Raw genomic sequence first — 24,861 nt, forward strand, 5'->3', positions numbered from 1 at the left:
ATAACCACCTCATTCGTATGTTTCTTTTTTCCAGAATCCAACAGAGTGATTGCAGGCATAGAATGGCCATTTATTAAACTTTTGGAAAATTATATAATTAAACCTAAATGGAATCATGGTAATACTAACAACAAAATAAGACATACAGGAAAGAGTAAGAATAGGAAGAAAAAAAATAAATAGAAAAGAGTATTTACCTGGTTGGTACAAAATCTTGCAACCAAAAATAAGATATAATTGTTGACAATATTATGGATAAGGAGGTCGCAAATCCTTTTAAAATATTATCTGCATACTTAATGACAGCAGCTATTACAAGGCCTCCAAGTGCCTGTAAAAGTTTTAAGAGAACAATTTTTAAATAAACATAAAACTGCTTTTCACAACAATTTCATTTCTCGGGGAAGGTTTAAGGCTTGTTCTATAAATCTAATTATAATCCTAGCAAATGATTCATATGAACATAAAAACAACAGACTCACAGTTTTGTTTCTTTTTTTAAAATTTTATTTAATATGTATTCAGTGTTCTGCCTGCATGTATCCCTGCAGGCCAGAAGAGAGCACCATATCTCATTACAGATGGTTGTGTGGTTGCTGGGAATTGAACTCAGGACCTTTGGAAGAGCAGGCAAAGCTCTTAACCACTGAGCCATCTCTCCAGACCCCAGTTTTGTTTCATAGTCCTCAATGTAACCCTCAAATAGAATTTGGTTAGTTACAGAAAGTCTATTTTCACCAAATTCAGTAGGTAAACACTTGTCTGGACAGCTGAAGGACAAGTGCACACGAGGTTTACGTCTGCATAAAAACCCTTTTTTACTATCTTTCCAGCACTCTTCTCTTTGCCTTCTTTAATTTTCTCTCCATTCTATTTTTGTTTGTTTTGTTTTTGTTTTTCAAGACAGGGTTTCTCTGTCAAACAGTCCTGGCTGTCCTGGAAATCAGTCTAGACCAGGTTGGCCTTGAACTCAACAGAGGTCCCCTACCTCTGCTTCCTGAATATTGGAATTAAAGGCATGCACCACCACCGCCCACCTTCTCTCCATTATAATCTACCTCTTATTGCTGTCAAGGTGTTCAGTTTGGTTTTTTTTTTTTGCAGTGCTGGAGACTGAACCCCCAACCTATCACATGGTAGGTAAATTCTCTACCACTGAGCTATCCCCACAGCATATAAAGAACCTTCTACCAAATCATTCTCAAATTCTAGATTGTGACCACCTACAAATGGGAGATGGGAGAAGCTGGAGAGATGGCTGGGTTAAGGGTGCTTGCTGTTCTTGAAGAAGATCTGGGTCTAGTTCCCAGCACCCATATCAGGCAGTTTACAATCATCTGTATCTCCAGTTCCAGAGGTTCTGATGCCTCTTCTGACCACTGCATGCATTACATGTACATGATGGACAACATACACTCAGGTACACACACAGACACATAAAATTAAACAAGTATTTTTAAAAAAACAAACTTAATAAGTAACAGGTAGCTCAGTAGTAAAGTACTTGCCTAGAAGGTATGAGGGCACTGGGTTCAATACAAGCTACACACACACACACACACACACACACACACACACACATTGGTTTTTTCGAGATAGGGCTTTTCTGTGTAACAGTCCTGGCTATTCTGGGACTTACTTGGTAGACCAGGCTGGCCTCAAACTCACAGAGATCCGCCTCCCTCTGCCTCCCTAGTGCTGGGATTAAAGGCATGTGCCATCACTGCCTGGTGCTAAATATATTTTTTTAAACTAAAAACAACAACAACAACAAAACTCTTATCCTTTAGTCCTCTTTTAAAGGACAGGTTCCTCGTAACTGGATTAAAAACATCACATGTAAGTTCTCTATGCTTACCATACCTCCACTTTCAATTTTCTCTAAATTTCTCTTCTGTATCCTTTATTTCTTTTATAAAAATGAAAACACCTTTCTACTTTTTTTTTTTTTTTTTTTTTTTTTGAGACTGGGTTTCTCTGTGTAGCCCTGGCTGTCTTGGAATTCTAGACAAGGCTGGACCTGAACTCACAGAGATCCACTTGCCTCTGCTTCCTGAGTGCTGTGATTAAAGACATGTGCTACCTCCATCTCCTCATTTCCTACTTTTGAAACAGCACTACCCTTTGACCCTTCTCTACTTTCCAGGTCTAGAAAAGTAGGCATTGAGGAAAACAACTTCTCCCTTCATTTTTATATTTTCCAGAATGTCAAGATGAACTTTGGAGATGAAATTATTCAACTCCTAAACAAAGTCATGTTCACATTGAAGATATTTGACAAAAACGTTCTAACATGTAAATATGAAATGAAGTTTATGAACTTTCACAATTATCTCAAGCAGCATCTTCCATCTTCCTTTTTTTTTTTTTTTTTTTTTGGTTTTTCGAGACAGGGTTTCTCTGTGGTTTTTGGAGCCTGTCCTGGAACTAGTTCTTGTAGACCAGGCTGGTCTCGAACTCACAGAGATCCGCCTGCCTCTGCCTCCCAAGTGCTGGGATTAAAGGCGTGCGCCACCACCGCCCGGCAGCATCTTCCATTTTTAAAGGGCTGACCACAGTTTTTCTATGGAATGATAATTACAGCAGAAAAATTCAAAGTTATATTTACTCTTAGCTTTGACTATCCTGGAGTTTGCTATATAGACCAGGCTGGCCTTGAACTCATAGATGTCTGCCTTCAGGGTGCTGGGATTAAAAGTGTCTGCCACTATGTCACATAACTATTTAATTATTAAACTTAACATTTTCATGGAGCTTGAAAGATGACTCAGAGATTAAGAGCCCTGGTTGCTCTTCCAGAGGACATGCGTTTGGCTACCAGCACTCACTTTAGAGGGTCTAGTTTCTGACCGCTCTTTTAACTAGCATGGGTATCAAACACATTTGGTGAATATACATATATGTAGACAACACACTGATACACATAAAAGTAAATAAATCTAAAAGTAACAACAACAACAACACTAATATTTGCATTTCATGGCACTGAACTTAAATACCATGGAATTTTATTCATGACCTCTTTTGAAAATCAGCTTTCATGAGGGCATTAAGAACAGTTATATTTTAATTTCTCTGAACAAAGCAGATATGATGAAAATAGGAAGGACCTTCCTTACCCCTTAAATACCAACACTAGTACCCACTTTAATTCTCTGTCCTGAAGCAATATTCAGTAGCATTAAATAGAAGACATATGGTTGCCGGGCATGGTGGCGCACGCCTTTAATCCCAGTACTTGGGAGGCAGAGGCAGGCGGATCTCTGTGAGTTCGAGGCCAGCCTGGTCTACAAGAGCTAGTTCCGGGACAGGCCCCAAAGCTACAGAGAAACCATGTCTCGAAAAACAAAAAACCAAAAACAACAACAACAAAAGACACATGCTTTACCTGCAGAACGACAACTATCCACGTCAGTTGATTATATCCCTGGAAAAATCCATTCTTGGATACCAATTCTCCATCATAAATGTATACACCCATTAATCCAAATATACTTCCGAAGAAACCTAAAAGAAAGTAAAGCAAAGGTCATATGGCAGGTTTTCTGAAGAAATCTCTTCCTGTTGACAGTCCTGCTCCTCCCCCTGCTCCAGTTGGCAGGCTATTGGTTTGCATCCTAGGCTGACCTGCAGCTCAGCAGGCAGCATAAACTCTTGCTCCGCTTGCCTCAGTCTCCCAGGTACTGGGGTAAAACTTAGGTATTTCTTTTTGATGAAATTTGAATTTTATTTTTTCAAGACAGGGTTTCTTTGTGTAGCCCTGGCTGTCTTGGAACTAGCTACCACATGGTTGCTGGGAATTGAACTCAGGACCTCTGGAAGAGCAGCCAGTGATCTTAACCTCTGAGCCATCTTCCCAGGCCCCATTTCATTGTATCTTGACTTTTCCTATTGCTATGACCACATTTTTATGAGACAATGCATAAGTTTTAATGAATGAAGCAATGAATACGAGTAATGAAAGAGGACGTAAAGCTACATGGTTTTTTAGCTCTAATTTTGTCATGGATTAATTTGTTTGTTTTATTTTGGTAGTGGGTAAGTGCATAACTACATAAAAATATACTTGAGGGCTGGAGAGATGGCTCAGTGCTTAAGAGCACTGGCTGCTCTTTCTGAGGACCCGGGTTCAATTCCCAGCATCCACATGGTGGCTCACAAACTGTCAGTAACTCCAGTTCCAGGGCTTCTGACACCCTCACATAGACAGTCATGCAGGCAAACACCAATGAACACAAAATAAAAATAAATTATATATTTAAATAATATACACTTGACAGTAAAGTGTAAAATCCAATGTGAAGCACCACAGCTTCTGTTCCAAATACCTACTCTACTTTAACTGTAAGTTCACTGAGTTGCGTAGTCTTTGGCCTACTTTCCATGTGTGATGTTATTTGCAACTATTTTTTTGAAATAAACTTTATTGTTAAGATATTCTTAAAGTACAGTACTTGTTACCTAATACTCCAGCCTAAGAACTGGTCAAAGTCAGCATCAGGTTCTGTATTTACTATTAAGTCTCACTGATAAAAAAACTGGCTCAGTGAAATTCAGACCCTAAGATTTCTGGAGCACTGCTGGCCTATGGAAACCTACAAGGACCACATCTTACAGTACAGCTGTAGAAGAGGATACAGGTGATGGTTTTTACAAGCTCTAAACTTTTTTTTCTTGAGACAGGGTTTCTCTGTAACTTTGATCCTGTCCTGGAACTAGCTCTTGTAGACCAGGCTGGCTTCAAACTCACAGAGATCCGCCTGCCTCTGCCTCCCGAGTGCTGGGATTAAATGCGTGCGCCACCACCGCCCTGCAGCTCTAACCTTTTAATGTGTCTCATTTTGAGTATAAACTTAAGCATGGCATGTGACTTTAAAAATATCCCCAAAGGCATTTTAAATTTTAATTTATAAAATTAAAATTTCACAAATACTAAAACAACAAATTACTTGTTGGAGCTCAAAAGTCCCCCAAGATTCCACATGTTGAAGAATTGTTTTTTTCTTTTTTCTCCCTATTAGGTCATTGGAGGCATACCCATGATCAGGATTGTGGGTCCCTAGTCTCTTCCCCTCTATCTTTGTTTCTTGGCCACCATGAAATATATAGCTTATTCTGTCTTGCACATCCTGATATAATGTCCTGCCTTGCCACAGACCCAAAGTCAATGGACCAAAAGCTGGAAGTCCCCAAATTTTAAGACAAAACAAACTTTCTCTCTTTATAAACTGACCTATCTTCGTATTTGTTACAGTGACAGAAAGTTGTCTAACAGCATACAAGGATATGTATTATGTCAGTATATCTAAATAGAGCTACTACATTCTTATAGTGACTGTCTAGTCTACTGTCTAATAATATTATCAGATATGTATGTAACACTTGTCCCAAATGCTTTACGGACACTAACATACTACAAGTCTCTAAAGCAGACACTTGTAAGCTCATCTTATTGATGAAGAAACTTGCCCAGGCTCACACAACAGAATGGACTCAATAGTTGTTGAATTCAGGCAGGGTGGCTCTGGATCTTCTTTGACTTCACATTTTCTTTTCTTTCTTCTTTCTTTCTTTCTTTCTTTCTTCCTTTCTTTCTTTCTTTCTTTTTTTAAGATTTATTTATTTATTACGTATACAACATTTCTTCCATGTATGCTTGCATGCCAGAAGAGGCCACCAGATCTCATTATAGATGGCTGTGAGCCACCATGTGGTTGCTGGGAATTGAACTCAGGACCTCTGGAAGAGCAGTCAGTGCTCTTAACCTCTGAGCCATCTCTCCAGCCCCGACTTCACATTTTCTATCTTCCAAAGCACAACCTCAACTATGATATCTAACCAAAATGATTATTCATTCAACCAGTTTTTCTGTTTGTTTGTTTGTTACATTTGTAACCATTGCTAAAAGTAATTGCTTTGGCATCTATGTATTTTTACATAGGATAAATTCTTATTCAAACATCTTAGCAGGCACAGGTAAGGTTTTTGTTTTCTACTTGTTGGCTGACATTTATTTGTCAGTCTTTCCTTATTGAAATATTACAGTTTCAAATTTTTTATTTTATGATCCTGACTTACAAATATTCTTTCTAAACTCAGTTTGGCTTACCATTTTTTTCATGAGTGTTGTGCTATCATAGCAAAATAAAGAGTAAGATATCAAAAAACACCCTAATATAAATTCTGACATGTCTTTCAGCACACAATTCAACAAACTTTAAGGCAACCCAGAGACCTTGACTATTTCTTCTTTTCTTTTTGCAGATGTATATAACTACATATATAATACGCATATATAAGGTACTTATTCTAAATAGATGAATTCTTAGATTTAACCCTCATAGCAACATATGAGGGAGGTATGAAAACTAAGAACTACTTTTTACAGATGAGAAAAATGAAGCACAAAAAGTTGAGTTAACTTTCTGGAGGGCACATGGATAACTGATGAACTCCAGATTTGAGAACTATAACTTCAGAACCAAAGTTTTTAACCACTCTTTATGAAATGACAAATCAAACTGCTTGATATTTTCAAGCCTGTGAATTTGTCTTTTGGACAAGCAGAACAATTAAATTTTGCTTTAAAAGTATTTACATTTGGGCTGGAGAGATGGCTCAGCGGTTAAGATCATTGCCTACTCTTCCAAAGGTCCTGAGTTCAATTCCCAGCAACCACATTGTGGCTCACAACCATATGTAATGAGGTCTGCTGCCCTCTTCTGGCCTGCAGGCATACACGCAGACAGAATATTGTATACATAATAAGTAAATAAATAAATAAATACATAAATAAATAATGAGGTCTGCTGCCCTCTTCTGGCCTGCAGGCATACACACAGACAGAATATTGTACACACAATAAATAATAAATAAATATTAAAAAAAAGAAAATTCAAGGTTTAGCAGGGCAGTAGTAGCACACGCCTTTAATCCCAGCACTTGGGAGGCAGAGACAGGCAGATCTCTGTGAGTTTGAGGCCATCCTGGTCTACAAGAGCTAGTTCCAGGACAGGCTCCAAAGCTACAGAGAAACCCTGTCCTGAAAAACCAAATAAATAAATAAAAATAAAAAAATTTACATTCAATGTTCTCAAAGCAGAGATAGTTTTCTTTCTTTTTTTTTTTTTTTTTTTTTTTTTGGTTTTTCGAGACAGGGTTTCTCTGTAGCTTTGGAGCCTGTCCTGGAACTCCCTTTGTAGACCAGGCTGGTTTCGAACTCACAGAGATCCACCTGCCTCTGCCTCCCGAGTGCTGGGATTAAAGGCGTGCACCACCACCGCCCGGCTCAGAGATAGCTTTCTAAAATATTCTAGAAATTGTGACAAAATTAAGTTTGGGGTTTTTGTAACCATATTTACTTGAAAATGACTGGAATTATGGACTTTACTCAAACTTGGAAGTGTTGACGTGAAATCCTAGGCTATTAAAAAGCACAACTTACTGTATAGGACTTAGGCCCATATATCTAAGATCAAGAGACATGGTATTTCTGTTAAGTTGATGTTATGGGGAAAAAACACGTTTGGGTGTTTATTTCTCAAATGCCCAAACTTTGGGGTGACAAAGGAAAGAGACATACAATAGAACATTCTGATGTACAAATAAGCCACTCTTATATATACAATTTTATATGTAGCTATCCAAGATATAAGCCAGGATAATAGTAATGTCCAAATCCTTTCAAGAATTTAATAACAGTATCATAAATAATTTAAGCATATGTTCAAAGGGAATTCTATAATAAAGGAAGTTTTTTGATTTAGTTGGTTGATTTTTTTTCTTCTTCTAAGTTATTTACCATCACTTAAGAAAAAGGTTACAGTAAAAAGTCAAAACATTACACTGAAATAAAACATCATGTGATGTCTTTAAAAAGAGATGAAAGTCATTTCATGTCCAACACCTTCCATTTTAGGAGTAAAATATATAAGTTATTTGTAGTGTCTTCACAAAGGAAGAAGCAATAAGGATAAACACACCAGGACTCCAAAACTGAGGGCAGGAGCAAGCTACACCCTTTGAATCAACCTACTTTTCCATATCACAAGGAAGCCATTGATTTCAAATACAATTCTCTAAGGGCAAGACCATGACCAGTTCTTTGTAACAACAGCACCTTTGCATTCAGACTTAGGGAAATCTACAAATGTAAGAACATAAATCTTTGTCCAGTTTCTTTTTAAGATAGGGTCTCCTTATGTAACCTGCTTGGTTTCAGACTCATGCTGATACTGCCTCAGTCTCCTGAGAGCTGGGATTAGAGGTGTGCAGCACCAAACATGACTGATGTAGTTATTTAGAAATACATATCAGAATAACACCAGTAGCATAGACACTGAGATTGACAATTAATAAATGGGATCTTCTGAAACTAAAAAGCTACTGTAAGGTAAAAGACACTGCCAGTAAGACAAAATGGTAGCCTACTAAATGAGGAAAGATCTTCACCAACCCCACATCAGACAGAGGGCTGATCTCCAAAATATATAAAGAACTCAAGAAACTAGATATTAAAATACCAAATGATCCAATTAAAAATGGGGTACAGATTTAAACAGAATTCTCAATAAAGAATCTCAAATGGCCAAGAAAACAACTGTTCAGCATCCTTAACCATCAGGGAAATGCAAATCAAAACAAGTCTGAGATATCATCTTACACCTGTCAGAATGGCTAGGATCAAAACCACTAATGGAAGCCTATGTTGGAGAGCATGTGAAGCAAGAGGAACACTCTTCCAAAGCTGGTGGAAGTGCAAACTTGCACAGTCACTTTGGAAATCATTATAGCAGTTTCTTAGAAAACTGGGACTCAATCTACCTCAAGATCCAGCTATGCCAATCTTGGGTATATACCCAAAGGCTGCTCAGTCATACCACAAGGACACTTACTCAACTATATTCATAGCAGTATTATTTGTAATAGCCAGAACGTGGAAACAACCTAGATGCCACTCAACTAAAGAATAGATAAAGAAAATGTGATACATTTACACAATGGAGTATTACTCAGCTATACAAGACAATGACCTCATGAAATTTGTAGGCAAATGGATAGAACTATAAACAATCATACTGAATGAGATAACTCAGACCCAGAAGACAAACATGGTATGTATCCACTCATACGTGGATATTAAGTGTAACGTAAAGGATAACCAGACTATTATCCATAGCTCCAGGGAGGATAAATAACAAGAAAGACCCAAAGAGGGAGGCATAGACTTCCCTGGGAATGGGAAATGGAAAAGATCTCTTGGGCAAATTGGGGATAGCATGGAGAAGGGGGGTGTTGCAACACAAAAGATTGGGTTGGGCAGCTTGGGGGAGGGATGGAAAGAAAGATTAATGAAAGAGATGTCTTGATGGGGGCCATTTCTGGGTTAGGGAGAAACTTGGTGCCAGAGAAACTCCTAGGAATCCACAAGATTACCTCAGCTTAGACCCCTAGCAATAGTGGAGAGGGCGTCTGAACTGGCCATCTCTTGTAATCAGATTGGTGACTACCCTAATTGTCAGCAGAGAGCCTTCATCCAATAACTGATGTAAGCAGATGCAGAGATTCCCAGCCAAGCACTGGGCAGAGGTCCAGGAATCCTGTTGAAGCGAGGGAGGAGGGATTGTGAGAGTTGGAGGGGTAAAGAGGAGTCAAGGTCATGATGGGAGAACCCACAGAGACAGCTGACCTTAGCTCCTGGGAGTTCATCAACTCTAGACCAACAGCTAGGAAGCCTGCATGGGACTGACCCGGCCTCCGCATATGTGTGGCAGTTGTGTAGTTTGGTCTGTTTGTCGGGCTCTAAGCAGTGGGATCAGTACCTGTCCCTGGCATTTGAACTGGCTTTTGGGAAACTATTCCCCATGCTAGGGTGCCTCACCCAGCCTTGATGCAGGAGAGGATCTTGGTCCTGCCTCAACTTGGTGTGCCATGCTTTGTTGATGCCCATGGGAGTCCTACCCTTTCTGTACGGAGATGAGAAGTGGAGGGGGTGGGTAAATGGGGAGGGAGGGAAAGGTAGAGAGGAGGGAAGGAAAACTGTGGTCAGTATGAAAAATAAATGAATAATTAATCAATAATAAATACATATTAGAAAGAAAGCCTTGTTTGTTTGTTTGTTTTTCAAAACAGGATTTCTCTGTAGCTTTAGTGCCTGTCCTAGAACCAGCTCTTGTAGATCAGGATGGCCTCAAACTCCCAGAGATCCACCAACCTCTGACTCCCAAGTGCTGGGATTAAAGGTGCGCGCCACCACCGCCCGGTTTACATATTATTAGAAAGTCTTTAAAACTTACCAAGTTGAATGTTTCTTATCCATACTGATTGTTTTGTTTCTTTTAAGATTTTCTCAAAGTAAACTCCAGCAAAGCCACTTGAAAAACATGCTGTGAGAACTGCCATGAGGCCTACAAACTGCGAGCCCGTTGAAATTTCCTTAGAATTCACCTCTTGAGAATCTGAAGGCCACTGAATAAAAATAAAAACAACACTAAAGAGGGCAGTGACATCGCAGCCAAGATTGACAACCTGAGCCCAAGCTTCCGGATCTACATGGTGGATGGAGAGAACCAACTCTCACGAGCTGTCCCCTGACCTCCACAAGTACACCATGGTGCTGCACCAGCGAAAGCTCTTACAAATAGAAGAGGATAGCTAAATCAGGCACAGCAGAAAGGAAGCTTGGTAGGAAGGGAACCACAAACACCACAAGGAAAATATAGTCCATCAGAAAATGAAAGACTGTAAAGTTACTACACCAGGCCTGGGACCCACATGATCTTGATGTTACTGACATGGTATATTAATTGACATCTTTTAACTACTGCTACCCATTCTCTGTGGGTACCTACTGTCTTTTTCAAACTAGCCCCTTTCTATTTTCATATCATTTTATAAATCTAGATTTTTCCTTCTCTCTCTTGTTTCTTTTTTGGATTTTCAAGACTGAATTTCTCTACATATCCTTGAGTGTCCTCGAACTCACTCTGTAGCCCACATTGGCCTCAAATTCAGGGATCCATCTGCTTCTGCCTCCCTAGTACCAGGGTTAAAGATGTGCACCACCAGGCACAGCCCTTAATCTAGATTTTTTTCAAATTTAAAAATACATTATTTGAGTCTACCTTAATTTGTTTAACATAATAATTTCCAGTTCTACACTTTCCAATAAATGACACAATTTCCTTTTTTTTTTTTTTTTTTTTTTTATACTTGAGGGACAGCTGTGGGTACTGGGAACCAAACTCTTATACTTTTGTTTGTCAGACTAGCCTTTAATGGCTGAGCCATCCCTCCAGGCCAAAGCCAATATTTTCTTTTTTTTTTTTTTTTTTTTTTTTTTGAGGGGGGAGGTTCCCAAGACATAGTTTCTCTGTGTAACTGTCCTAATTGTTCTGGAACCAGGCAGGCCTCGAACTCAGGGAGATCTTCCTTCCTCTGCCTCCCAAGTGCTGGAATTAAATGCCACCAGCAGCCTAAAACTCCATTGTTTTATTTATCACACACACACATTTACATTGTTCATTCACACACTGATGGACAAGTAGGCTGATTCCACAACTATTGTGAACAATCCTGAAAAAAAATATTAATATCTCTGTAGTGTGTTCAAGTATCTACTTTGAAATGGTATAGCTGGATCATATGATAATATTTTTACTATACAAGCAAGATGGTTCGGTGAAGGAAGTACTTGCTGTGAAAGCCTGACAACCAGTGTTCAATCGCTTTACCCACATAAAGGTGGAAGGAGAGAAGTGACTCCATAAAGTTGTCCTTTGACCTTCACATGCGCTCTGCGATATGGATGGGATCACACACACACACACACACACACACACACACACACACCCAAAATCTTCCCATGAGGAATCTCCATACTATTTTCAAGCTGACTGCTCTCAATTTTATTCCAACCAGAGGTGGAAGTGCAGGTGTAGAAAGATTGATTTTCCAACCAACATTTGTTGTTTGTTTTCCTGATACTAGCTATTCTGATTATGGTGAAATGGAATCTCTCAGTGTAGTTTTGATTATATTTCCATAACAGCTAAAGATGCCGAACATAGCTGGGTGGTGCTGGTGCATACCTTTAATCCCAGCACTAGGGAGGCAGAGACAAATGGATCTCTTTTAGTTTGAGGCCAGCCTGGTCTACAGAGCTAGTTCTAAGACAGTAAAGGATATAGAGAAACCCTGTCTTCAAACAAGACAAAGAAGATGCTGAGCATTTTAGGTTTGTCTTCTCTTGAGAACTATTTGCTGAGTTCATTTGCCTGATTATTGACAGGTTTCAGACTTTTGGTTGGTTAGTTATTTTTTGAGTTCTTTATATAACTGGATGTTAATCCTGTCTGATGAAAAACTAGTAAATACCAGCTCCTCCTCCAAAGATTGTCTCTTTTGTCTGCTGTTTTCTTTGCCATGCAGCTTTTATATTTCATGCAATTATATTTGCTAATTCTTGCTATTCTTTCCTAGTACTGATCCTAGTATTGGGATCTATCAAAAAATGCATGCCATTAGCATCTCTCTCTCTCTCTCTCTCTCTCTCTCTCTCTCTCTCTCTCTCTCTCTCTCTCTCTCTCTCTCTCCTAGCTCTTGTAGATCAGGCTGTCCTTGAACTCAGGAGATCCACCTGCCTCTGCTGGGATAAAAAGGTGTGCCCCACCACCACCCAGCTCATAAGCTATCTCTTAAGGGCTGCCCCTGTTCCCTTTTAGAGTCTCCAAGAGTTCAAGTCTTAGGTTAACGTCTTCGGTCCATTTGGAACTGAGTTCTGTGCAGAGTGAGGCAGAATATGCTAGCCTTAGACTTCTATTGTGGATGCATATGCATAGTTTCTGAGTATCATTTGTTGAAGGGGCTCTGTTCTCCAATGCATCCTTTAATCACCTTGTTCAAATATCAGGTTGCTGAAAAATCAAGTTTATTCCTAAGACCTCTCTTCTCATTTAGTGGCCAACAAGTCTATTTTTGTGCCAGTGCCATGTTGTTTTTATTATCACAGCTCTAAAGCATAATTTGAAATCAAGAACTGTGATAGCCCTGCACTTTTGTGGATGGGGTAGAGAGCAGGTAGAGGCAGATCTCACACTGTAGTACACTAGCCTAGAATTTACCAGGTAGCCCAAGATAGCCACAAATACATGGCTATTCTCCTGCATCAGAGTCCGAAGTACTAAGATTTCATAAGCATGAGAGCAACCATGCATGGCTAGCATTGTTAGTTTTACTTAGGATTGATTTGGCTATGCAGGATCTTTTGTGGTTCCACATAAACTTTATAAGTTTCTATAGAGCAGTAATTGAAATATTCCTCAGTTATATTACCCACATATTAATAATTTTTCACAGGTTTCTTTTTTTAATGTGGAGGGCTGGAAGAGGATTTATTTCTTTTTTAAAAATTTATTCTTTATTGTTTGCAGCTTTTGGGGGTGGGGGTTGAGAAAGGGTTTCTCAATAACTACGGAGCCAGTCCTGGAACTCACTCTGTAGACCAGGCTGGCCTCAAACTCTCAGAGATCCATCTGCCTCTGCCTCCCGAATACTGGGATTAAATGCACGCACCACTAACGCCTGGCAATCTTTCACAGCTTTTAACATTTATTTTATGACCTAAAATGTGACCTATTTTGGAGAAAATCCCAGACTACCTAAAGAATCTGTATTCCTTACCTTAAGATACAATATTCTGTATCTCTACAAGATAAGTATTTTTGTCTACTGTATGTAATTCTCAAGTCTGCTGATTACTTTTGTTAATGATCTATAGATAAGAGTTAGGCATTGCTGGGCGGTGGTGGTGGTGATGCTAGTGCACACCCTTTAATCCCAGCACTCAGGAGGCAGAAGCAGGCAGATTTCTTTGAGTTTAAGGCCAGCCTGGTCTACAAGAGCTAGTTCCACGACAGGCTCCAAAGCTACAGAAAAAACCCTGTCTTGAAAAAAAAAACAAAAAAAAAAAAACAAAAAACTTAGGCATTGAAGTCACCTATCTACTCTTATTACATCTGAATTTATCTCTATGTCCAGGAGTGTTGAAATCATCCTTTTCATCGTTACCAGAGACTTTTCTTCAATGTTAAACAAATTTTGGAGAGGTGGGGGTAGGGGAGTATACTACATGGTCCAGGCTAGCTTTAACTCACAGCAATCCTGCCTCAGCACCCAAGTGAAGGGATTATAGGTATGGGTTACCATACAGGCTTAAACACCTTTTTAAAAATTGTTTGAGGGGGAGGGGAAACAGGAGAAGGGGAAAGAGGGGGGACTGGGGTTGGTGTATAAATCTTTTTAATAAAAAAATTAAAAAAATATTTATTTTCATTTTTATGTACATTGGTATTTTGCCTGTGTATGTGCCTGTGTAATGGTTTTGGGTGTCCTGGAACTATAGTCACAGACAGTTGTGAGCCACCATGTGGGTGTTGAGAATTGAACCCAGGTCTATGGAAGAGCAGTCAGTGCTCTTAATCACTGAGCCATCTCTCCAGTCCCCTTAAAACCTTTTAACAATGAAAGATTCACTTCCTACTCAGTTATCCTTTACTGCAACAACATGACACTGATGGACTAATGCCCTGACTCTTGAGACTGTCTCCTTTCTCCCTTGGCTCTCTCTATGTAACTACCCACTATGCTTTCTATGAGGATAGAAACATTCTAGGTCTCTACTAAAAGTGTAGCTGCTATCTCATGTGACTCCCAAGCACGCACGCACACGCACATCATACACATAAACACATACAAAATAAAAAAGGAATACAAAAATTAGGAACAATGACTCCATGAAGAATAAGAATAGGGAATCATTAGAAAGCTCTGAGAGTTAGGAAAACAGCATCAATAAAGACAGTAGATGCTAATCTACTCAGATGTTCCATGGTTCTCATAAAACCTAAGCTTCTTTCTTTCATATGCTGTTTTTTTGTTTTGTTTTGCTTTGCTTTGTTTTTGAAACAGAGTTTCATTATGTCATGTCTTATTTTCTTGGATTTTTCCTTTTCTCTCTTTTCAAACATTCTGGTTCATACCTACAATCCCAGCACTGTCCAGGCTGAAAGAGAAGGTGGTGAGCTCAATGCTACATGGTGAGACCTTCTTGGGGGCGGGGGGGAGGGGATGGGGGAGCTGGAGAGATAGCACAGCTGTTAAGAGCACTTGTTGCTTGGTTCCCAACACCCACATTTCAGCTCACAACTATTTGTAACTCAAGTTCCAGGGGATCTGACACATTCTTCTCTCTTTCATGGCCTCCTGAATTCACACAGTATAAACTCATGCAGACTTACACACATATGTATAAAGTTAATAAAAAATCTAAAGTCTAAAAGATGGAGATCTATATCTTTAGAACTAGCTCAGCAGTTAAGAGTGTGTGCTGTAATAACGAGGACCACAGTTTAGGTCTATGCATCCCGGGCACACCTATAATCCCAGCTCAGAAGTAGGCAGAAATAGGAAAATCACTAGGGCTTGTTGGCTTCCACCCAACCCATGAAAAGGTTAGGGAGAGACTTTGCCTTAAAGCAACTGGCAGAAAGTGATAGAGGACACCCAATGCCCTCCTCTGGCCTCTATACAAATATGTGTATACCCACAGATACATGCAAACAAATTTAAAAATAATAATAAAAAGCTAGGCATGGTGGCACATGCCTGTAATCTCAGCACTCAGAAGGCAGTCAGCAGGGTTACCAGAGTTTGAGGACAGAGTCATCTGCAGAGGAAATTCCAGACCAGCCAGGGTTACAAAACACAACTATGTATGTATTTGTGTGGTGCTGAGGACCAAGGTGAGCCCCGTCAGTAAAGCTATGCTGCAGCCCAACTGATCAATTCTTTACTATGAAAAATTCATTCGCATGATTATTTATTTATACCACATACTCTCAATGCAGTATTTGCTTACAGGAAGCCATAAAAAAAATCTGTCAGCCTTTACTTGCTCAACAAGTAATAGAACCATATTCTCTATGCAAAATACGCCAAGTTTTGAAGCTGTGATAGAAATGAAAGGCATACTTATCTTGAATAGTTACCTGCACAAAAGCAACTCCTGCCATCAGGATTACTAGGGAGAGCCACTGGTACACGCCTAATTTTTTACCAAGCATAGACACAGAAAATAACGCTGTTGTAAGTATTTTCAACTGATATGTAACCTAAAATAGAAAACAGCAGTATTATTCATGCTTGCAGGGTTTTTTGTTTGTTTTTTATTTATTTATTTATCTATTTATCTATTTATTTATTTATTTATTTATTTTTTTTTGGTTTTTTCGAGACAGGGTTTCTCTGTGGCTTTGGAGCCTGTCCTGGAACTAGCTCTGTAGACCAGGCTGGTCTCGAACTCACAGAGATCCGCCTGCCTCTGCCTCCCAAGTGCTGGGATTAAAGGCGTGCGCCACCACCGCCCGGCTGTTTGTTTTTTAAAAAGACTATTAGAAATGTATCTTAGATACCTGATAAGTGGCTGCATCTAGGTTTGACAGTGCCACATAGAGTAAATTATTCTGAAGCGTATATATCCCTGACGGAATGGCAAGCTTAAGGGTCTCCATGGGTTTATTGAGAATTTCATCACGTAGCACTCGGTTCAGTGTTCTCACACTACACTCTAGAATACAAAATGGGGAAAATATCAGTAAAGTAGCTCTGAAAAAGTCATAAACTCCTTCTTTATAGGTCTAAGTTTTTTATTTTAAAACCAGAAAATTGGGGACAGGAAATGGACTCAGCAATCAAGAGAAAGTATTGCTCTTACAGAGGACCAGAGTTTGAATCCAAGTACCAAGACTAGGTAGCTTAAAGACACCTGTAACTCCAGCTTCAAGAAGATCCATCTAACACTTCTGACCTTTGGGAGCACCTGCACTATGGCACGAAGACAAACACAGACAAACACACTCCTAAGCGCTAGTATAACAGGTATTGTTCCACCAGGTCCAGCTTTCCACAATGCTAGGGATGGAACTGAAGACTTCACTAATGCCAAGCAACTAAACTAGGAAGTACGACCTAAGCTACTTCTGCAGCCCTGGAATTCACCTTGGTGTACTCCGAACCCCGTCACACTTGAGCTCACAAAGAGCTGGTTTCAGCACATCTAGCCACAATGCAACCATTCATGTTAAAGGTCTCCTGGGCTCCAGTGTTAATGCAGTAGGCACTTGTAATATCTAGACCTTAGCAAGAAAAGCTAACCTCCCTGCTGTCTTGCTACGCTGTCATGGTTTTCTTATTTTTTAAATTTTTTTTTATTTATTATGTATACAGTGTTCTGTCTGCATATATGCCTACTCACCGGAAGAGGCCACCAGATCTCATTACAGATGGTTGTGAGCCACCATGTGGTTGCTGGGAATTGAACTCAGGACCTCAGGAAGAGCAGTCAGTGCTCTTAACCTCTGAGTCATCTCTCCAGCCCCTGTCATGCTGGTAGCTTCTTCATAGCCTGCACCTTCTGAATCTGGCCTCTGAGTTCTGGGAAGGAGCCAGGGCTGTTTTATGGTCTTCTTATCCTCTAGTGTACATATTATCTAGTCTCATCCTTGGCTTTATAGGTGTCTCCAACTTAACATGAATCCAAAAGAAATCATTTGATTTGTCTCCAAATCTATCTTCTCTGTATATTTTACTGTTATACCTACATGCACAGCAGTTTAATCTAAAAATCATTCTTAGAACTGTATTTGCCCTCTTTCCTGACAAAACCAAGTCATGTTAAATGTTCAGCATTACTAGCAATTAGAGACGTGCAAGTCAAAACCACAATGAAATACCTCTTCATACCCACTAGAATGGCTATAAAGAAGGGTAGGCAGGGACTGGAGCACAACTCAGAGGAAGCCATTTGTCTGGTATACATGAGGCTGTAGGTTTGAACACACACACACATACACACTAAGAAAGAGTAAAATAGGAAGAAAGAAGTGGTGAAAAAAATGAGAAGTTCATACACTGCCAGCAAAAATATAAAATGGAGGCTGGCAAGATGATCCAGTAGGTGGGTAAGGGACCTTGCTGCCAAACCTGACAACGTGAGTTCAAGCTGCAGGATCCACATAATAGAAGGAGAGAATGAACTCCTACATGTGGTAGTCCTCTGACCTCCACCCTTGCACAATGGCACACACTCATACACACACCCTCACAATAAATAAAGAACGAGAAAATTAATAAAATAAAATAGAATGGTACAGATACTGTGGAAAAAGTTTAATAATTCCTTAAAAAGAGTTTTAGCAAGATGACTCTACAGGTAATGGTACCTGCTACCAAACCTAATGACCTGCATTCAATCCCTGGGATAGTCAAACAAAATAGATTCCCACAAGTTGTCCTTTGACCTACATACATATGCCATGGTACATGCACACCCACCACATACATACATGCAGTACATTTGTTCATCCCAACACGGTTCATGGTAGTGAAAAGGTATAAATAACTAGTGTCTATCAACATATGACTAAGAAAACAAAATTTGGTATATTATACAATGAAATAGTATAAAAAACAAAAATCTGACACATAAGCTTTGAAAATATGCCAGTGAATTAAGCCAGAAAAAGGAGAACACCATTATATAATCTACTTTATATGACATATCTAGAATAGATAAATTCAGAAGCAGAAAAGATGAATGCAGAATTACTATTTAATAGTCATAGACTTTCTACTCAGCATACTGTGAAAGTTTTGGAAATAGTGAAAGCCATACAACATTGTTAATATAAAATGCATTGTTGCAATGGAAAAATGTCACATACACATAGACACACACATGTGTATGCATACACATTATTGCAGCTTAAAAATTAAATTCAGGTAACACACACCTATTAATCTAACACACAGAAGACTAAGAATGATGATCAAGAAATTGAGGCCAGCTTAAATAACATAACAAGGTACTGTCTCAAGAAAGAAAAAAATTCACAACTGAATCCCCCAAAAACCTGACTGCAAAAGGCTAAGTTGAGGCTGGAATGCACCCCGATGTGAGAGCAAGTGCTGAGCACATGCTCAGGACATGCAAAGCCCAACATTCAACCTCTACCACCAAAGAATAATTAACTGTACGGTTCATAAGTTATATCCCAATGAAACTCCTTTAAATGTAACAAATGAGTGACTCATTGTTTGATTAGTCAATGGAACTAGAAAAAGTCTTTAGTAAAAAATTATTGTAGACTCTCTATAATTCAAAGAATTAGAGAACTTATTTTTTTTCAATTTAATAAACTATGACTGCAGTTGGATCCATATTCATAGCATTAACTAGGCACGGATCGTATTACAGACTGAAAGGATGGCTTTGGTGCCAGGAGGTGGTGGCACATGTCTTTAATTCCAGCACTCAGGAGGTAGATGCAGGCAGATCTCTGTGAGTTAGAAGCCAGCCTGGTCTACAGAGCAAGTTCTAGAACAGCCAGAGCTACACAGAGAAACTCTATCCCCCCGCCAAAAAATAAATAAATAAATAAATAAAAATAAAATAAAAAACCCCCACACAAAACAAAAATAAAAACAAAACCAAAACAAGCAAAAAACACTAGAATAGCTTTAGTACCAACCAAGTAAAATTGGTACTAATTCAATTTGTGTGTGTGTGCATGAGTTGATGTTGCCTGTCTTCCTCAGTGACTCTTTTCCTTATTTCAGACATGGTCTCTCACCGAACTCAAGCCTGTCAATAGGTTCTTCAGCTCTTCCTATCTCTGTCTCCCAGTGCTGAAATGGCAAGTTCACACAGCTACTTATGTGGGGGCTGAAGATCCAAACTCAGGTCCTCACACTCACATGGCAAGCATTTTACCAGCTGAGCCCTCTCCTTGGGCCCTGTGTTAATAATTTTTTTTTCACATTGAGATGTTTAGAGAATTTAAATAATGTCTAGAGAAATTAAATAATGCAAGAGATCAAATGTGCAGTTACAAATATATTTACAAATATATAAAACTTAAACTAATAAATTAAAAGCAAAAAAACACCCTAGATACTTACTACTGTCTTTGTAGACTAAAAATATGCAGGCCATTATCTTCAAAAGTTCAGCCACAACCACTGCTGTAGACGACAGGTAACGAGGACCCTCCTCTCTTAAAGTCCTAGAATAACGCATTGTTAGAACCAAACTGGTAGTCTGAAACACCAAAATTCCCAAGGAAAGATACTTTAGGTTGGCAGACATTGTTTTCTCTTCATTTGTCTGAAAAACAAAATAAACAGGGCAAGTTAATCAGTATTCTGTATTTAAAATACAGAAACTACTATCCAACAAGAGATGGTGGTTCCAAACAAGATGATAGAAGCCTCCTCTTTTTTCTAATCACAACAAAAAGCCTGGACCAAAGACAAAGGCACCTCCCAGAAAACTCAGGCTGAAAAAATACGGCAAGAGATGAGGCAGTATTGAATTCTTGGAGATTTTGGTTACCTCTGTTTTCTACCAAGTGCTACAGTGCCATATAATTAGGAACTGCCAACAGTATAGAACAACAAACAGCTGAGGAAAACTCCGTTTCTCTAATCAAACGACTAAAGGCAGTCATCCTAAAAACAGTTACCATTCCAGCTAAATACTGTATGAATTGTAGGGGAAAGCCTTGTTAAGTCCCAGCACCTGAACCAATGAGCAGAGGTGGTGACTCCTCCCTTTCCCACTAGAATCTGCAGAGACTATGAGTCTCCCTGTTGGCCCTTCCTGCCACATACAAAGTGAGTGTCAGCAAAAAGAATTTCCACTCTTTCCCAAAGCTGCAATGAATAAAAAAGAATTAAGTAGGAGCCAGAGTTTCATAATATACAAGTGTTCAAGATACAACTCAAAATGAGTATATTCATTATCAAAATCTTTAAAGGTCTGGCCTCTAGAGTTTCCTCTCAGGGTTCAAAAGAAAGACACTACAGTAAGTGAAAGGACTAAAATCTGGGGGTTAAAAACAAACAAACAAACTCCTCACAACATATTCTTTCTAGCCATCTCTCTTTATTGCTCTCTTCCTTGTTCTCTATTCTAGTTCTTCTGTCCTGTCTATAATTTCTTAGCTCTAATTCTGTCTCAATTCTAATTCCAATTATCTGCTACATTCTTCTTTCTCTTCCTCCTCCTCCTTTCTTCTTCTTTTCTTCTTCGTATCTCTGCTAATTTCTGGGATGCTTCTGCTCCAACTCCTGCTCCAACTTATGTTCTGTTCTTTTTGTTCTTATCCAGTTATAAAGACCCACAAAATCTTGCAGGCAGTCAGTAACCAGGCAGCCCTTGGTCCATTAGCACTTTTGTCAAATGGTTTTATTTATTTATTTATTTATTTATTTATTTATTTATTTATTTATTTTGGTTTTTCGAGACAGGGTTTCTCTGTGGTTTTGGAGCCTTTCCTGGAACTAGCTCTTGTAGACCAGGCTGGTCTCTAACTCACAGAGATCCGCCTGCCTCTGCCTCCCGAGTGCTGGGATTAAAGGCGTGCGCCACCACCGCCTGGCTACTTTTGTCAAATGTTAGCAAGCTCAAAGTCCTTTTAGATTTGAAGTTCACCGCATTTACTCTAAGCAGCTGAAACAAAGAGGAGACCCAAGCCTTTAAATGGTCAGATCTGGGGCTTGATGTCTATCAGAGGCACCAGTGGAGGTTTGTCTTTCTCCAGGCTGTGGGGAGATGGTTAATTATTTTTCCCAAGAATAAGACACAAGCAGCAAATCTCCTGAACTAAAGTCATCAATAAACTGAGGTGAAGGTGAGTGTGAGGAGTTAGGAATCTTTTAATGCAAGGTTAGTTTTATTATTTCTTATCTAGTTTCATTGCTTTCATTGCTTTCTTATCTACAAATGAGGTAAAATCAGGGCACGCTTATTTTTTCTCTTTGAGCAGCTAAGAATTAACAGTTTGGGGCATGTGGTAATTCTATGTCCTTGGATATCTGGGAATGTCTTAAATGGAATACTTTGCCTGAACCATAAACACTGACCAAATGCCTGCCAATAAAGATAACTGCAGAAAGGCAGATCTCTAAATTTACACTGAAGAAAAGAACAGAGACCTGGTATTGGGAAGCAGGTTTCTTGATTGTGTGACTATTTTCACACATAGCTAGGGGATATAATCAGCAAACCCCAAATGCATTGGAGAAATTGTGCCCAGTAAATGATCAAATAGTGTTGAACTGTGGGAGATAAATTCCGAATTTGTAACAAAAGGAGTTAAGCTACAGTGAGAAACCTATAGCAAGTAACAGATTCTTTATTCACAAGATGATAATTCCAACACGCGTTGCATCTTGGCCTAACCTCCAGAGCCCTTAGCTTTGATGGGCTGACCTTGTGAAAGGAGGCTGATTAATTACTGAGTAATTCTGTGGCTCGTGGCAATTCACCAGAAATCAAGACAAATCTTAACTTGGTTAAATGGCAACAATCAACAGATGACACAAAAAATAACCCAGATATTGGTGTCACAAGAATTTTAAGGAAGTTACCATAAAAATACAGCAACAAAATACTCGGGAGAACAGGCACTGCACCTTGCGTGGGTGGCACAATAGAGCCAGCCACAAAATAGTGAGCATGGGAGAGATGTCACCATTACTCATCTGTCGTGTGGCAGCTTATGGGGGTGAGATGCCCTCATCATCACCTGAGGTAGGGGGGAAAGCTGGCCCTGAGGTCATAAGAGTGTATGAGCTGTCCGTGTTCCCTACCAACTGCAACACTTGGGAAAGCAGGCCCTGCACCTCACCTGGACAACACAATAATCCTGTTGGTGGAGATGTGGTTGAGCCAGCCCCAAAGTTGTGAGAGCTGCCCTCCCACAGCCCACCCCAACCCTGCCCATCAACGCCTGAGGTAGGTAGGAGAGCTGACCCTTAGTCATAAGAGCAGTTGCTGGGTGGTGGTGGTGCATGCCTTTAATCCTAGCACTCGGGAGGCAGAGGCAGGCGGATCTCTGAGTTCAAGACCAGCCTGGTCTACAAGAGCTAGTTCCAGGACAGGCTGCAAAGCCACAGAGAAACCCTGTCTTGAAAAACCAAAAAATAAAAAAATAAAATAAAGAGCAGGAGAACTGTCCCTGCCCCTCATCAACTGTAACACTCAGGAGAATGGCTCCTATGCCATGCTTAGGTAACACAGTAGAGCTGGCTCTGAAGGGGTAGGTGTGAGAACCAACCCTGAGGACGTGAAAGAGGGAGAACTGGCCCTACCCCTTGCTAATCACTGCAAGAGGTGAACTAGCCAGGGCAGTGCTGCAGAGCCCACCCTGGTGGTGAGGATAAGGGAGAGCTAATGGGCTGGCCAACCCTGCAACTACCCAGAACCAGGGTTATTAAGTTGACTCATACCAACATCCGCCCCATCTGAGATTTACTGGAGCACGTGAAGAGACCAGACCTGCAGACTCAAGGCTGCAGGATAATCAAGAAGAGTTCCAGTAAGGACCCCGTATCGATAGTGTAGCAGAAACCAGAGGCCTCGAACCAGACCAATGACTCTTTGCAATGAACACTTGCAAGTAAAGATATATGGATAAAAGAGTTTACTGTGGCCGGGCGGTGGTGGCGCACGCCTTTAATCCCAGCACTTGGGAGGCAGAGGCAGGCGGATCTCTGTGAGTTCAAATCCAGCCGGGTCTACAAGAGCTAGTTCCAGGACAGGCTCCAAAGCCACAGAGAAACCCTGTCTCGAAAAACCAAAAAAAAAAAAGAGTTTACTGTGTGATTCATTGTGTCACACTGCAGCTTGCATAACAATACTCCATTTTCTTTTTCTTTATTTTTTTCCTCTTAGATATTAGTTTATTTTATTTTGGGGGTAAGGTTGCAAGGGCAGAGGGTGGATATGAAGGGACAGGGAAATAAATGTGATGGAGATGAATAATGTGAAAGACACAAAGAATAAAAAAATATAGTAACAAGAAATTTTTAAACTTTTAAAAATAATATTAAAGCCATAAAGACAAAAACTAGAATAGCTTTCATGCACTTTTACCCGGGTTCCTAATAACAAACAGCCACAGTCCTTCTACTCCAATAAAATATGTCAACATTGCTTCAAGAGACTTTTACCAGTACTATCATTATTTCTTTTAAATATGATTTGGGTAACGCCAGGAATTGAACCTACACCTTCACACAAATGGAGGTTGCTATCTTTCTCTAAGCAACAATCCAGTCCCAATAGACTCACCTTAAATGTAAAGCCAGAAATACGTTGAAAAGTAAAAGGACTATGCCATCTTAGTCCTTTGATACCTAGAGTCCCAGCTATTTGAGAGACGAAGCTAGGGAGATCACTTAAGACTAGTCTGGGCAACTTAGTGAAGTCCAGTCTCACAAAAAAGGAAAAAGAAAGGGATTCGTTAAAGTGAAGAAAGAGGAGTAGGAAAGAGAGATGGGCAGGAAGGAAAAAGATACTATGAGAAAAATATGACAAAAATGGACTTATATTAATATCAAGCGAAATTTTACATAAAAATTACTCCTCGACTGGAAGAATATTTCATAGTAATAAAAGAGTGACGTGTTTACCTAAATTGTTCTATTATTAATAAAAATTTGGGAGTTAAACAATGGAGTACAAACCTGATAGATCAAGAAAGCAACAGAGGAACGACTAGCTGACTTTCTTTCTCCACCTTCCGAGATTGAAAAGGCTGCAAATCTCTCCAAATTTCCCCCCATCTCCTCCTGTGCCTATCTGTGCCAGCCAAAATCTCCAAGGCTAATTCTGGTTAGGTAGTTGTGGACTCCACCCTTGATTCAAGGTTTAACTTCATTAACTGTCTTGGAGCATCACTGTGCAATCAAATATCCCACAACAAAAGGGTCAACAGACCAACAAGTTATAGCCATTAT

General features: G+C 39.6%; 1 protein-coding gene across 5 annotated transcripts in view; it reads right to left on the reverse strand.

The window, feature by feature from the left end:
* Positions 1-24,861, reverse strand: part of Slc35a3 (solute carrier family 35 member A3) — a 45,725-nt gene that overhangs the window by 5,467 nt on the left and 15,397 nt on the right. For all 5 annotated transcript variants that reach the window (XM_057793631.1, XM_057793632.1, XM_057793628.1 and 2 more), the window contains exons 2-7: positions 20,017-20,221; positions 16,470-16,624; positions 16,047-16,169; positions 10,296-10,467; positions 3,389-3,507; positions 198-331 (exon numbers count right to left, since the gene is read on the reverse strand). In XM_057793631.1, the coding sequence (XP_057649614.1) occupies positions 198-331; positions 3,389-3,507; positions 10,296-10,467; positions 16,047-16,169; positions 16,470-16,624; positions 20,017-20,203 (890 nt within the window). In that variant the 5' untranslated portion in view covers positions 20,204-20,221. The remainder of the gene's footprint in view (positions 1-197; positions 332-3,388; positions 3,508-10,295; positions 10,468-16,046; positions 16,170-16,469; positions 16,625-20,016; positions 20,222-24,861) is intronic.

This window comes from Chionomys nivalis, chromosome 18 (assembly GCF_950005125.1).
Source record: "Chionomys nivalis chromosome 18, mChiNiv1.1, whole genome shotgun sequence".
Taxonomy (NCBI): Eukaryota; Metazoa; Chordata; class Mammalia; order Rodentia; family Cricetidae; genus Chionomys; species Chionomys nivalis.